This window comes from Daphnia carinata, chromosome 1 (assembly GCF_022539665.2).
Source record: "Daphnia carinata strain CSIRO-1 chromosome 1, CSIRO_AGI_Dcar_HiC_V3, whole genome shotgun sequence".
NCBI lineage: Eukaryota > Metazoa > Arthropoda > Branchiopoda > Diplostraca > Daphniidae > Daphnia > Daphnia carinata.
The window spans coordinates 279,464-293,405 of record NC_081331.1 but is presented as its reverse complement, the minus strand read 5'-3'; the positions used below and the strand labels follow the sequence as shown (position 1 = coordinate 293,405).

Genomic DNA, 13,942 nt, shown 5'->3' with positions numbered 1-13,942 from the left:
TGCTAGTGCTGGCTTCCCTTCGCGAGTGTTGTAAATAGTATATGTGTATGTATTTATTATGTCTTTGTTGTATTTTTCCTGTTCAATTGTTGGTATAAATGGAAGAAACTGTAACAATTCTTGTGATGATTTATATTCATTGCCTAAACGCATTGAGGAAAAGAGTAAGGAAAACAAGTTTGTGAAATTGATGAGAAAATGGAAAAAATTGATTGTTGCTTATTTCCCAACAAGGAAAGGTAGGGCTGCAAGAAAACGCAGGAAATTTACGAAGCTTTCTGAAGAATGGGACGCAAACCTAAACTTGAGTGAAACGACTGAAGCTTCTAAGCTGGAAAAAGATTTGGAACCGTCAGATGTATTTGAAATCTACGACACAGTTGGCCATATGCATATCGCTACACCTAGTCACATGGAGACACCAGAAAAGTTTGAAGGATATAGGACAGTATGTCACATCCATTACCTCTACGTATCTAAAGACTTTCTGTTAGACATCGCTAAAGACGAGCCGAACCAAGAGACACCTACGTTTCCGAATTCCGCACCAACAGACTGTGGTTCTATAATAACTGAAGTGACGGGCCTTCCTTGTCAGTCCTTTTGTCTGTCAATTTGTTATGTAACACATCTCGTTTTGAAGTTTTTTCGTTTTCAAAACTTTCTACAAGATCGGCTTCAGCAGCTGATGGTGACTGACAAGGAAGGTCCGTCTCCTCAGTTGTTGTAGGACCAGAGACCGTTAGTGCGGAATTCGGAAACGTAGGTGTCTCTTGGTTCGGCTCGTCTTTAGCGATGGCTAACAGAAACTCTTCAGATACGTAGAGGTAATGGATGTGAAAAACTGTCCTATATCCTTCAAACTCTTCTGGTATCTCCATGTGACTAGGTGTAGCGAGGATATGCATATGGCCAACTGTGTCATAGATTTCAAATACTTCTGACGGTTCCAAATCTTTTTCCAGCTTAGAAGCTTCAGTCGCTTCACTCAAGTTTAGTTTTGCGTCCCATTTTTCAGAAAGCTTCGTAAATTTCCTGCGTTTTCCTGCAGCCCTACCTTTTCTTGTTGGGAGATAAGAAACAATCCATTTTTTCCATTTTCTCATCAATTTCACAAACTTGTTTTCCTTACTTTTCCTCAATACGATTAGGCAATGAATATAAATCATCACAAGAATTGTTACAGTTTCTTCCATTTATACCAACAATTGCACAGGGAAAATACAAAAAAGACATATAAAATACATACACATATACTATTAACAACAATCGCGAAGGGAAGCCAGCAGTAAAGCAGACCTCCTTCTCAAACGACTTACGCGAGGGAGGCCAGCAACAGCAGAGCCCCCTCTTAGCGTTCTATCGGACATCTGGCCAAATCCCGACTCCCAGTCTAAATGAAAGAGAGGCCATAAGTCGACTAAGGTTCGACCTGAACTCTAGGGGTGGAAGCGTAACAATGATGAAAGACAAACATAGTTACAGAATTTCACAAGAGATGGCAGCACTTGAAATGCAGACCACAAAATCAACAGTTGCTACAGAATAGTTGACCTGTACTTTAGAAGAACCGAATATTGGTGGGACGTACGAAAACATAGGATTCGAGATAAATAATTGATTTAGATATTCGTTTTCGTCAGGCATGTTACAGCTGTCTTCATACATTTTTAGCAGAAACTCTTTGTTTTGTGTTTTGTCGGTATGGACGTGGATAACTTCTTCAAATTCTGATGGCACTTCTGGCATCTCATCAATATCAGGTATTTTAAGAATATGAACGTGAAGAACTTTCGGAAATTCTGGTAGCATGGGATCACCTGTGGAAGTTGACTTGGATTCAGCAAAAACCACTTCTGGTTTTGGAGTGCCAAACGGGTTAAGGAAAGGGACTACCTCCTTGTTTTCGAGATCCAAAACATCTGGTAGTATTACTTCGTTGTCTGAGGCCGGGCTGGTTACCATAAACAAGAATTCCGAATTTTTGATTGGATTTCTGGGTTGTCAACATAACTGGTGAAACTGGTCCTGGTTTTACAACGATCTTCTTCCAGTTTGGATTGTCGAACCGATCTGGGAAAGGAACTGCCTATTCCTCGATTTTGACAATCAAAACATCTGGTAGCATTACTTCGTTGTCTGGTGCCGGGCTGGTTTCCATAAACAAAAATGCCGAATTTTTTACTGGATTTCTGGGTTGTCAACATAACTGGTGAAAGTGGCTCTAATTTCGCAACAGTCTTCCTCCCGGTTTTGGACCGCTGGGTTCTTGTTTCTGGTCGGTTACGCTGAACTCATTGCATTGGCATTTGGAATGCAGTACAATGCTGCGCTTCTCCAAACAACGATCACACGTCCAAATAAAGAAGCTTAAAACTGTCAAGCCTAAAACTGATAAAATTTCTTCCATATTGGAGCTTTTTCTCTTGTGATATTTTGCGAGTGTATTCCTGGCTGAATTTGGACGCCAGCTTATAGAATGCGAAATTCGAATGGTTCATGCTATTATGCCTTTAGTGGTATGATAGTTTCTTCTTTAATACTCGTTACTGTACATTTTGATTCATTTTTATTTCGTTCACATTGAATTCAATAAATGCATGTTTAAAAAAAAACTTGCTATTCCTATTATATCGTATGTTTACACCTCTTTTTAAATATATATAAAAGTTCAATTTTTACCAAGTGGCAATGTTGGCATATTCAACATGATTTTTGTCGGCTGCTTGTTGCAAAAGTTTTCATGTACTGTACTGTACTTGTTTCCTTATTGCCACGTGAATTCCTCCTTTCATGCTGGAAAAGTTTCATCGTTATGATGCCAATTGATATTCAATAAATAAATAAGTGAGTCCATTAATTATTACAAGAGCAACCAACAAAGTTACTAAGAAGCTTTTGTGTCCAGGTACTATTACATCGTTGGAATTTTGGGTTCGATGCAAATGGAAATGAACTGAGCAAATTTCAGTATGTCTTCATATTATCATAGTATATATGAATTAGATTCAGAAGCTCTAGAAGATTTAGAAATTGCTTTGTATGGGATGCTTCACCATGCATCAAATGAGGGAATGTTGCCTTAATCCCACAAATTACACAAACAATTCTTTACATACAGAAGCTGCTGTGTCTGATGATGGAGTAACCATGCCAAATCCAAAGCAGGCCACAGTAGTCCAAAAGTCAAAATGAAGAGCAGTCAAAGCCAGCCAATTTTATATGTATTCCACCAGTAAGTTTGCTATCCAATATAAGTTTTGTACAATCAAAAAGCATTTAGAATGCATGGAGCAAACAAAAGTGACAAGCCAAAATAAAACACAAGATTTCTTATGGAATATAAATCCTAAATAACAACCTTTAACTTCCTTTAAGAAAAGAAATTCCTTTTCTCAAAGGTTGATAATAGAAGAAAGCTATAGGCCAAGTCAATTGAAAAGAAAACCTTTTGAGCTCATTACTGATTTATTGAGTCAAAATATGCCTCCATCGGCAAACCTTACAAACAGAATGACACTAAAAGAGTGTTACCGTTACCGTCAGGCATTGAAAGCGGACCGCAAGTTGCTTCAATCTCCTTACCTGTTGATTCCAGTGCATCATCAGCTGAAGGCAGTGAATCTGACAGTTCTGTTACAGTGCTTAACCCCCTTCCAGGCCCTTCATGTATGTATGTGGATTCATCCCCAGATTTATCACCAAACTCAAAAACAGATTCATCGGACTCTGAAATGAAGTCAATCTGAAGAACCAAATAACACAGGAAACATTTTAAAACCTAGCCATCAGTTGTTCTGCTGCAACTGCACAGGTATACGTCGTGAAGTACTGTATGAGACTTTTCAGTATCCGTTCTTTTAAAATTATTGTAGGTCGTCGTCACCTAGTCCACGATGGTCCCAAAAAACGCTGGAGCAAGTATCTGCCTGCCTATTTTGACATTGGGCTTAATAAAATGAAAAAAAGCGAAGGAAATGACAGAAAATTGTATTTACTTTCATTAAATCAACCGTTTTGGCAATGCACCAAAAATTTCTGCTGCATCGCGCACTTTTTTTAAGATGACGCAGAAATTTTAAGAAGCATGTGAACAACCTGACTGACAGTTCATACGGATCAACAGGTAGACGACACGATACACGTCATTATCTGCATTGGATTCGTTTTCTTTTGTGCTTGACAGACAGATTGACGACAGCCTCCACAGATCGGGACAGCGCTGAGTGACATGCTTAGAACGGCAGATCATACAAATAATATTTTGCTCTCGACGACATTCAGGACAGCACTCAACAAGAATTTTGTTTGGCCGGCCGCACTGTGATGCAAAATAAATCAATAATTACAAAGCAGACTTTGAAGTACTGGGAAATTGCATGACTTACACCCAAACAAACTTTATTTGGACATGCAAATTGCTTGTGTCCAAGCAATCCGCATATACCCCAACTAATGATTTTCCTAGGATCTGTGCAGTCCTTAGTCAGATGATCCCACTGGCTACAGTTAGTGCACTGCATTTTGGCACTCTTTCCAAAATAACGGTTTCTCTGTAAATCGCTTCCACGACAATCTTCGATATCCAAATGCCACTTGACGTTTTTCGGAAGAGATTTTAAGATTGCTTCCAAATCTCTATCAGATCCATCGCTATCATAGAAATTTATCATTCCTGATGTCCATTTTTCACTAGAATACTTTTGCCAATTCAAACCAGAGCTAGAAGAATTGATGCAAGTGGCTAGAGTGCTTCCAATATTAGGTTGACTGACATTCAACTTAATATCAACTTTATCATAGCCAATTTAGGGTAGTTTCATGACTTCAATTTCAGAGTCAGATGAATCTGTTGCTGAGTTTGGTGATAAATCTGGGCATGAATCCACATACATACATGAAGGGCCTGGAAGGGGGTTAAGCACTGTAACAGAACTGTCAGATTCACTGCCTTCAGTTGATGATGCACTGGAACCAACCAGTAAGGAGATTGAAGCAACTTGGGTCCCCTTTCAATTCCTGATGGTAAAGGTAGAACTCTTTTTGTCATTCTGTTTGGAAGATTTGTCGATGGAGGCACATTGAATCTTCGTCATCCAAAAGAGTAATGACCTCAAAAGATTTTCTTGTCAGCTGACTTGGCCTACAGCTTCCTTCTATTATCAACCTTTGAGAAAAGGAATTTCTTTTCTTAAAGGAAGTTAAAGGTTGTTATTTAGGATTTATATTCCTTAAGAAATCTTGTGTTTTTTGGGATTTGTCACTTTTGTTTGCTCCATGCATTCTAAATGCTTTTTTGATTGTTCAAAACCTATATTGGATAGTAAACTTACTGGTGGAATACATACAAAATTGGCAGACTTTGAATGCTCTTCATTTTTACTCTCTGGACTACTGTGACCTGCCTTAGATTTGGCATGGTTACTCCATCATCAGACACAGCAGCTTCTATATGTAAAAAATTGTTTGTGTAATTCGAGGGATTAAGGCAACATTCTTCTTCATTCGCTGCATGGTGAAGCATCCCATACGAAGCAATTTCTAAATCTTCTAGAGCTTCTGAATCTAATTCATCTATACTATGATAATAGAACTAGAGACATACTGAAATTTGCTCCGTTCATTTCCATTTCCATCGAACCAAAAATTCCAACGATATAATAGTACCCGGACACAAAAGCTTCGTAGTAACTTTGTTGGTTGCTCTTGTAATAATTAATGCATTCACTTATTTATTCATTGAATATCAATTGGCATTATAACGATGAAACTTTTCCAGTATGAAAGGAGGAATTCACGTGGCAATAAGGAAACAAGTACAGTTCATGAAAAACTTTTGCAACAAGCAGACGACAAAAGTCATGTTGAATATGCCAACATTGCCACTTGTTAAAAATTGAACTTTTATATATATTTAAAAAGAGGTGTAAACATACGATATAACACGAAAAGCAAGTTTTTTTTATAAACATGCATTTATCGAATCCAATGTGAAGGAAATAATGAATCAAAACTTACAATCACGAGTATTAAGGAAGCAACTATCATACCACTAAAGGCATAATAGCGTGAACCATTCGGGAAAGCGCTATGGCTACTTCCTACAGCAAATCGACGAAACCTCCTGCTCGACTCGACATCGTAAACGTCAAGAAAATTAATTAAAACAACAATTTAACATGTTTTTTGTACTTGAAATATGTGTGAAATAAGGGTAACGATTCGACATGTAACAAAAAGTTAAAGTTTTACTTTTGCAAAACAGCATTTTTGGAAAAAGAGTGGTTTGCTACCGAGCCATCAGCACTTGTATTCTATAAGCTGGCGTCCAAATTCAGCCAGGAATACACTCGCAAAATATCACAAAAGAAAAAGCTCCAATATGGAAGAAATTTTATCAGTTTTAGGCTTGGCAGTTTTAAGATTCTTTATTTGGACGCGTGACCGTTGTTTGGAGAAGCGCAGCATTGTACTGCATTCCAAATGCCACTGCAATGAGTTCAGCGTAACCGACCAGAAACAAGAACCCGGCGGTCCAATACCGGAGGAAGACTGTTGTGAAATTAGAGCCACTTTCACCAGTTATGTTGACAACCCAGAAATACAGTCAAAAAATTCGGCATTTTTGTTTATGGAAACCAGCCCGGCCCCAGACAACGAAGTAATACTACCAGATGTTTTGGATCTCAAAATCGAGGAAAAGGCAAGTCCTTTCCCATATCGGTTCGACAATCCAAAACTGGAGGAAGATCGTTGTGAAACCAGGACCACTTTCACCGGTTATGTTGACAACCCAGAAATTCAATCAGAAAATTCGGAATTCTTGTTTATGGTAACCAGCCCGGCCTCAGACAACGAAGTAATACTATCAGATGTTTTGGATCGCGAAAACAAGGAGGTAGTCCCTTTCCTTAACCCGTTTGGCACTCCAAAACCAGAAGAGGTTTTTGCTGAATCCAAGTCAACTTCCACAGGTGATCCCTTGCTACCAGAATTTCCGAAAGTTCTTCACGTTCATATTCTTCAAATACCTGATATTGATGAGATGGCAGAAGTACCAGAAGAATTTGAACAGGTTGCCCACGTCCATACCGACAAAACACAAATCAAAGAGTTTCTGCAAAAAATGTATGAAGACTGCTGCGACATGCCTGAAGAAATCGAATATCTAAATCAATTGTTTATCTCGAATCCTATGTTTTCGTACGTCCCACCAAAATTCGGTTATTCTAAAATACAGGAGGTCGACTTTCCCTGTGATAATTTCCATTCTTTTCCTAAACGCATTTTGGAAACGAGAAAGGAAAACAAGTTTCTGAAATTGATGAGAAAATGGAAAAAATGGATTGTTGCTCATCTCCCAACAAAGAAAGCGAGGGCTGCAAGAAAACACAAGAAATATATGAAGCTTTCTGAAGAATGGGACGCAAACCTAAACTTGAATGAAACGACTGAAGCTACTAAGCTGGAAAAAGATTTGGAACCGTCAGATATATTTGAAATCTATGACACAGTTGGCCATTTGCATATCCTTGCTACACCTAGCCACATGGAGATACCAGAAGAGTTTGAAGGATATAGGACGGTTTATCACATCCATTACCTCTACGTATCTGAAGAGTTTCTGTTAGACATCGCTAAAGACGAGCCGAACCAAGAGACACCTACGTTTCCGAATTCCGCACTAACGGTCTCTGGTCCTACAACAACTGAAGAGACGGACCTTCCTTGTCAGTCACCATCAGCTACTGAAGCCGATCTTGTAGAAAGTTTTGAAAACGAAAAAACCTCTGAACGGGATGTGTTACAAAACGAATTGACAGACAAAACACCGGTGGCTGAGCAACATCAAATTACAGTGGAAAATGACACGTCAGCGACAGCTAAAAAGAAAACAAAGTTTGGGAAATTGGGAAGCAAACTGAAAAAGTGGGCGGACCTTCATTTTCCAGGTACTGAAGCCGATCGCGGAGAAAGTTTAGAAAACGACAAAACCTCTGAACAAGAAGTGTTACAAAACAAATTGGTAGACAAAACACCAATGGCTGAGCAAGATCAGACTACAGCGGAAAATGCCACGTCAGCGTCAGCTAAAAAGAAAACAAAGTTTGGGAAATTGGGAAGTAAACTGAAAAAGTGGGCGGACCTTCGTTTTCCCTCACGGTCGGCAAAATCTGACGGAGGGATCCAAGATGCATTTGAAGTGGCAGAAGATCGTGTGGACCAGCTAGAAAATGGCACCAAAGAGCGAAAAGAACTCGAAGAGCAGCAAAAGGTTACTGTGGACTCGGAAAATGGTGATATACCAAAAAAAAGGGGGAAAAAATTTAGGAACTTTGGGCGAAAAATCAAGTCATGGTTTCTTTCGAAAACAAGCAAGGAAACAGCAAAAATGTAGAAAAGGAAGGAATATGGAAAATACGGATAGGCAAACGTTTTAATCACCCTAAGCTATACCACTCTTTTAAAAAATGTTTAGACTGTTCAGAAATGTACGAGTCTGGGGAACACCCCAGAACAACCCTATAGAGCCGTTTACTTTCCATTTTCAACACAATGTGTATCAAAATTCTCAAGTTTAACCTTTTTTTCGGATTAACTCTAGTTCCAAACTTGTGAAGATGTCCTTCCCCGATAGCACACCAAAGGAACTGAGAGGTGAACCCGTAAACGGAGTTGTTCGTTGTCGTATGTGGGGGCTAACCTATTAATGTTTTCTTTCTGTTTCAATTGTCTTCTTCACGGCACAAGCTTGCAGTGCAAGTGAAGGGATGGCGAGCAATATTGCCACCTCTCACTAGCACGCACTCGCCGGAAGAAGACCATCACGAGAGCTGATTGTCTCGTGATGTTGGCAGAAGTTAACAAGTTGTCCCTCACGAGAGTTGATTGTCTCGTGATAGTGGCACAGTTAATAGGTTGTCCCTCACCTCTGCGACAATGCGCTATTACCTTTAAGGGGGAGTTTTTCCTTAAATGAGCCAATCTGTTCTGGAAGTGCGCTACTATGGAGACATCTGAGCAAGTATTCTTCTCCTTTTTTTCCCTATTTTTCCTTGTTCATTTGCTGTTGTTCTTGTTCGGCTTGTCATGTTGTTAATTTACTGTTCTGACAGTTGATTACGGCTTGTCGTTTTGTTAATTTACTATTCTGTCAGTTGATTACACACAAAATTTTAAATCAATTTATTATCTATTTTTTCTTTATTAATAATTGGATTTCAATCCGGTCCCTGCGTTACTCAGAGTTACCTGCAAAGTATCCCACCCTGCAAATTATTACACTTATTCGGTTTAGAAACTCCAATTATCAGGCAAAGGCGGTATTATAGTAGAGGAGATGGCCGAGACGTGGTTTGAAGATCCGCTTCATTGGATACTGCATGATTCTACACCATCAACAGAAATCTAAAATGGGAGTTCTTTTTGTTGACACGTTCTGTAAGCCCTAGAAGCATAGTTTTCTTCCCACTGCCAGCAAATGCAACAATCTTGATCAACCGAATTATGGTATAGAGGAGGTAGGGCGCAATTGGAACACGCGGCAAAAAAAATATAGATTAAAATTTCTATATTACTGTAAAAAAATTCATCAAAATACGTATCCCACATTCTGAGATATCGCCATTTTAGTTTCTTCATAAAACCGGGAGCTCTCTTATGGGAAAACCCACGTTTCAATTGCCCAGACGCCCTGTTTCAATTGCCGAGTAGAATTGGCAATTGAAACAACTTGGGGTACCTCCAGTTTTTAACGCATAGCAGATGTTAATCTTTGCCGAACCCACCCAAAAAAATACGGTTATGTAGCTGAGATAATTGGCTACAAATCTATATATTTTTTTTTAGTTTACTTGGACGATTTTTGTAATCGTACGGAACAAAAATAAGTTTTGTGTTCCAACCACGCCCTACCTCCCCTAAGCAAATATGTTAAGTCTGTGAAGATATTTTGTACTTTTGAAAAGCCTTTTTGGTTATTTAAATATTTAAGAACCTACATGGTTTCTTACTATTCGATGATTCACAATCCGTGATTGTTCGGGAGTTAAAGCGGGTGCCGATTTGTTTCCCTCGCTAGGTGTACTCCAGCCACTTTCATATAGGTATATCGCAAATTGTAATACAATCTGCAAGTGTAAGAAATACAAGTAATTGTTCGAATTCTAAATGCATTAATTTACTTTGCTTGGTAAATTGTGAAATGTGAGAAGTTTTGAAGGAAATACATTCAAAACAATAAACTTACTTTATCAGGGCTGGGAGGCAGTCGAAATCTTTCGGTATACTAATGGCGAATTCCAATGGGTGCCCTAGAGTTGACCTAGGGCAATTTTTTGCCCTAAGTATGTTCCAATGCACTGACGGGGCAACTTTTTTTCGGAGCAACTCTGGTTTTTTGTGTTCCAATGGCTGCCCCAAATTTTTAGAGTTGCCCTAAAACTGCCCTTTCGAGCGTTCGCAAAAACTGACTTTTTTTCAGTTTTTCAAACCCTGAACGGGGCACTTCCTAGCAGACGAATTTTTTCGAATAGTCACATGGTTTTTGTTTTGGTCTAAAATTTGTTTACCTTTTTCAAAATGACTGATACTAGTGAAAGTGTTTGCGAATTTGTAAAATTATACCGTGATGATAATAAAACATTGTCCATAGACGAGGAAGAGATGACTATCGGTTTTTGGGGAAAGGATTCCACAGGCATTTTTTAAAATGTAACTATAAAATAAAATTGTAATTGTTTTCTCATTATTTTTCTTTCAGGAATTACTTCTATTTTCAAACTACATTGTCAACAATTATATATACTGTAACCTAATTACAGTATCTACTGACCCAGATTAATTTAACGAGGACAATCAGTCAAGTTATGCTGAGGATCTTTGTTGTGGTATCCTGATTCCTGAGAAGCCCATCGAACCACAAATAGAAAATGTAAACAGTCCGATCTCCCCTACCCATGCTGTTTACAATATGGAGGATGACTCAGGTAAGCAGGCATGCAGTTATTCATTATTTAAACAGTATATCGAATCTGTTTTTCATGTATTACCTCTCCCTTATAACTAATCTCTTTTTCAGTAGGAACTTTGTACGATGAAATTCAGGGCACTTCAGGACTAGAAATGTTTAGTTGCAATAAAGGAAAGGCTTCAAAAAAGAATTGCAACGAGCTATCCAAGAAGTCAAAAACGGACAGCGGCAGATTCGAATGGAAAGACGAAGCGCAAACCAGGGAGATGCTGAGAATGTACGGTGCACTTTTCCAACAGGTTGGACCCATGAAAAAGTTCAAGACAAAGAAGATTTTATGGGTGCAGCTTGCTAAGCAGTTAAATGAGAAGTATTCTGTTTCTCATTTCACTCCTGAAAATGTTGAGAACCGGCAAGTATACAATTTGCGCATGTCATTTATTATTTCTAACCCCATTTTTTATCAATAGATTTAAAACAGTGAAAAAGCGGCACAACTCTGCAAGCAGAAAGAACGGGACAACTGGTGAAGTCCTGCACCGCTCCGAATTCGAAGAAGAATTTGAAAAACTTGGAGCAAAAGATGACGGCATCATTCGCGCTGTCATGCGTGGGCAAGGGACTGTCGTCTATCCGAAACCTTTAACACTGCCAACTGCCGGGAGTGCCTGCAGCTCAAGCAGCTCGGCTAACACGGAAGCTGACTCCGATGGCAGATGTAGTAAGTGGTTGTTAGGTTATTTCTCGTGTGTTAAGTGCCGGATTTTTAATATTTGTACGTCTGTGTTGATACAGTGTCGGTGTTATATTATGTTTCGTTGTGTATTGATAAAGGTGATTTTAAAGGTAAGTCCCAGTTTTAATCAATTTCTTTAATCTCGTATTTGTCTGACGCATATGCCTCCGTCGGGCATTTTAGCCCGCCGGACGATGCCTTCGTGGGCATTTTTTTCTGCTTTTCATTTCAGTGGGCCATTTTTGCACCGAAATCTTTCGGTACAATAGGGGAAAAGGCCGTTATTGCACCGAAATATTTCGGTGCAATAGATTCTCCCTAAAATCTATCCCTTAACTTTTTTTCGGTTTTGTTTTTCTTACTACATAGTATCACAAACACCAGAGCACTCGTTTTTGTACTCGTAGGGAACAAAAATAAATTTTTTGTTCCAATCGCTCCCTCTCTCCTCTACAATGATCTTTCAGTTTTTCACTTTTTTTTTCATAGTTTATTGTACGAGTAATGGATGCATTCGCTTCTCCTCACCGGATAGAAATATGCAACAACAAAATGGTGAAATCGGAGTTAGTGAATTACGCTTGCGACAGAACAGCTAATGCTCAAACAATGTAAACAAGGATAATTAAGCTACAATCACGCTGTTATTGTATATCTTGCAAGGAACGGCTAAATATTTTTCAGCGTCTTTAACGAGATCGGATTTGGTTGATGAGATTATTCACGGTTGAGCGCCGTCGGGAACTTCCCCCTAGGCCAAGCCAGTGCTCCTTTTTGGTCCGTAAACCGAGGCGGAAGTTAGTTCCTCTCATCATGGTCTTGTGGATTTTAGTTAACAAGTTGCATCTCCGATTGCTTTATCAACTCTTGCTAGAACGTCATAAAGTTCTATAAGACTTTTTCCTAGCATGCCGTGGTCGGCGTTTGTTTCTAGCGTTGATTTTAGTATCTGCTTTATCAGTAGCGGTATGTTCATTACATGTGATCTCGGGGAATCCAAAAAGCTCCATAAATCGAGACGCCGTGAAAAGCTAGAAGTTTCGCACCGGTTGAGGAAATCTGCAAAAGAACGGCTGGTTGATCTTTTCTTGCTCAACAGTTTTTCAACTTTGAATAACTTGGAACAATAGGCGACGTAAACTTCTAATTTCGGTATGCAATTTTTAACCACTTGCCCTATGTTGTCAAATCGTCCATCTGGCACTATTGTTTGAAACAGTCCATCTCGCAGTTGGATGTGAATAGGCAACAGGAACTCGATTCCGCCAAAGATCCGTCTAGCCTCGCCTTCGGAAAGAAAACCTAAAAGCAATAGGGGGTCGCGATAAATCTTTTGTACTATTAAAAGGTCTTCGATTAGATTAATCTGTACTTGCAGGAGTTCATTGATTGTTTCTTGCCTTTTAAGTTCTCTTTTATCTAAAGACGACGCTATTTCTTTACCATAGGTTTCGCTCCACAAGGGGTTCTTTCTCTGCTTTATTGGCTGCGGTGGTGGTAAGTAATCGTCTTTTGGTTCAGAAAATTTACCCTTTAGTTTTCGCCACCACTTCACTGTGCGAGTAAACAATTGTTTACGATGTTTTCGTAGTTTTGGCTTTGGTTGCTGTTCAGTCTGGGTAGAAGGAATTTTTTCAAAATCCTCACTTTGTGGTTCTTCCGAATGGGCATTTTGTTCCGTAGCAGCTTCTAAAACCTCTTCTACGCTGATTTTTGGATTTTGGGGTGCCTCTGGGATAGGGAGGGTCCGGATTTTTGTCAGACCTGCATCAGCCCAACATTCTGGTGTTGTATTTCCCTTGTTTGTAGATCCAGATGCGGTTCCGCAGTTTTCTTCGTCCATTGCTGGATTACCGAAGAATTCCGGAATCAAATGTCGGATCCGGAATTTCATCTGGGTCAATGTCTTGTATTTTCCTCTTGGATGGGGTTCCGCAGTTTTCTTCGTCCATTGCTGGATTACCGAAGAATTGTAATGCGGATCCGGAATCATCTGGGTCAACGTCCTGTTCATTCGGACACGTTACTTGTAATCGGCCGTTTTCCTCAAGGGGGCTCAGATTGCCGGGCTGGAGTTGCTCGTCGGTATCGCTGTACGTAGTGGATGGTACATGGTTGATAGGCCTACCGGTAAACAGGTTCCAAATTGCCAATTGAAGTTCTGTGTCCGGGTCAAGTTCCAAATCCTCTGGCAATATGTTTTGTGTATCGGAGCCTGTCAATTGTAATCCGCG

At 39.5% G+C, this 13,942-nt stretch overlaps 1 protein-coding gene and 2 long non-coding RNA genes across 4 annotated transcripts; 1 reads left to right on the top strand and 2 right to left on the bottom strand.

Moving 5' to 3' along the window:
• The first annotated feature begins 3,248 nt into the window (after positions 1-3,248).
• On the top strand, positions 3,249-4,318 carry LOC130691979 (uncharacterized). 2 transcript variants are annotated; one of them, XR_009420567.1, is made up of 3 exons: positions 3,249-3,814; positions 3,876-4,126; positions 4,191-4,318. It is a non-coding gene; the product is annotated as an uncharacterized LOC130691979 (long non-coding RNA). The 2 variants fall into 2 exon arrangements; XR_009420566.1 differs by having other exon boundaries at positions 4,187-4,315.
• Positions 4,186-5,841, bottom strand: LOC130691980 (uncharacterized). The gene is made up of 3 exons (XR_009001330.2): positions 5,606-5,841; positions 4,389-5,448; positions 4,186-4,321 (listed from the first exon to the last, which is right to left on the bottom strand). It is a non-coding gene; the product is annotated as an uncharacterized LOC130691980 (long non-coding RNA).
• A 6,699-nt stretch (positions 5,842-12,540) lies between these two features.
• Positions 12,541-13,551, bottom strand: LOC130692174 (neuroepithelial cell-transforming gene 1 protein-like). The gene has a single exon (XM_057515250.1). The coding sequence runs from the start codon at positions 13,549-13,551 to the stop codon at positions 12,541-12,543; it is 1,011 nt and encodes a 336-aa protein (XP_057371233.1).
• Positions 13,552-13,942: the final 391 nt, after the last annotated feature.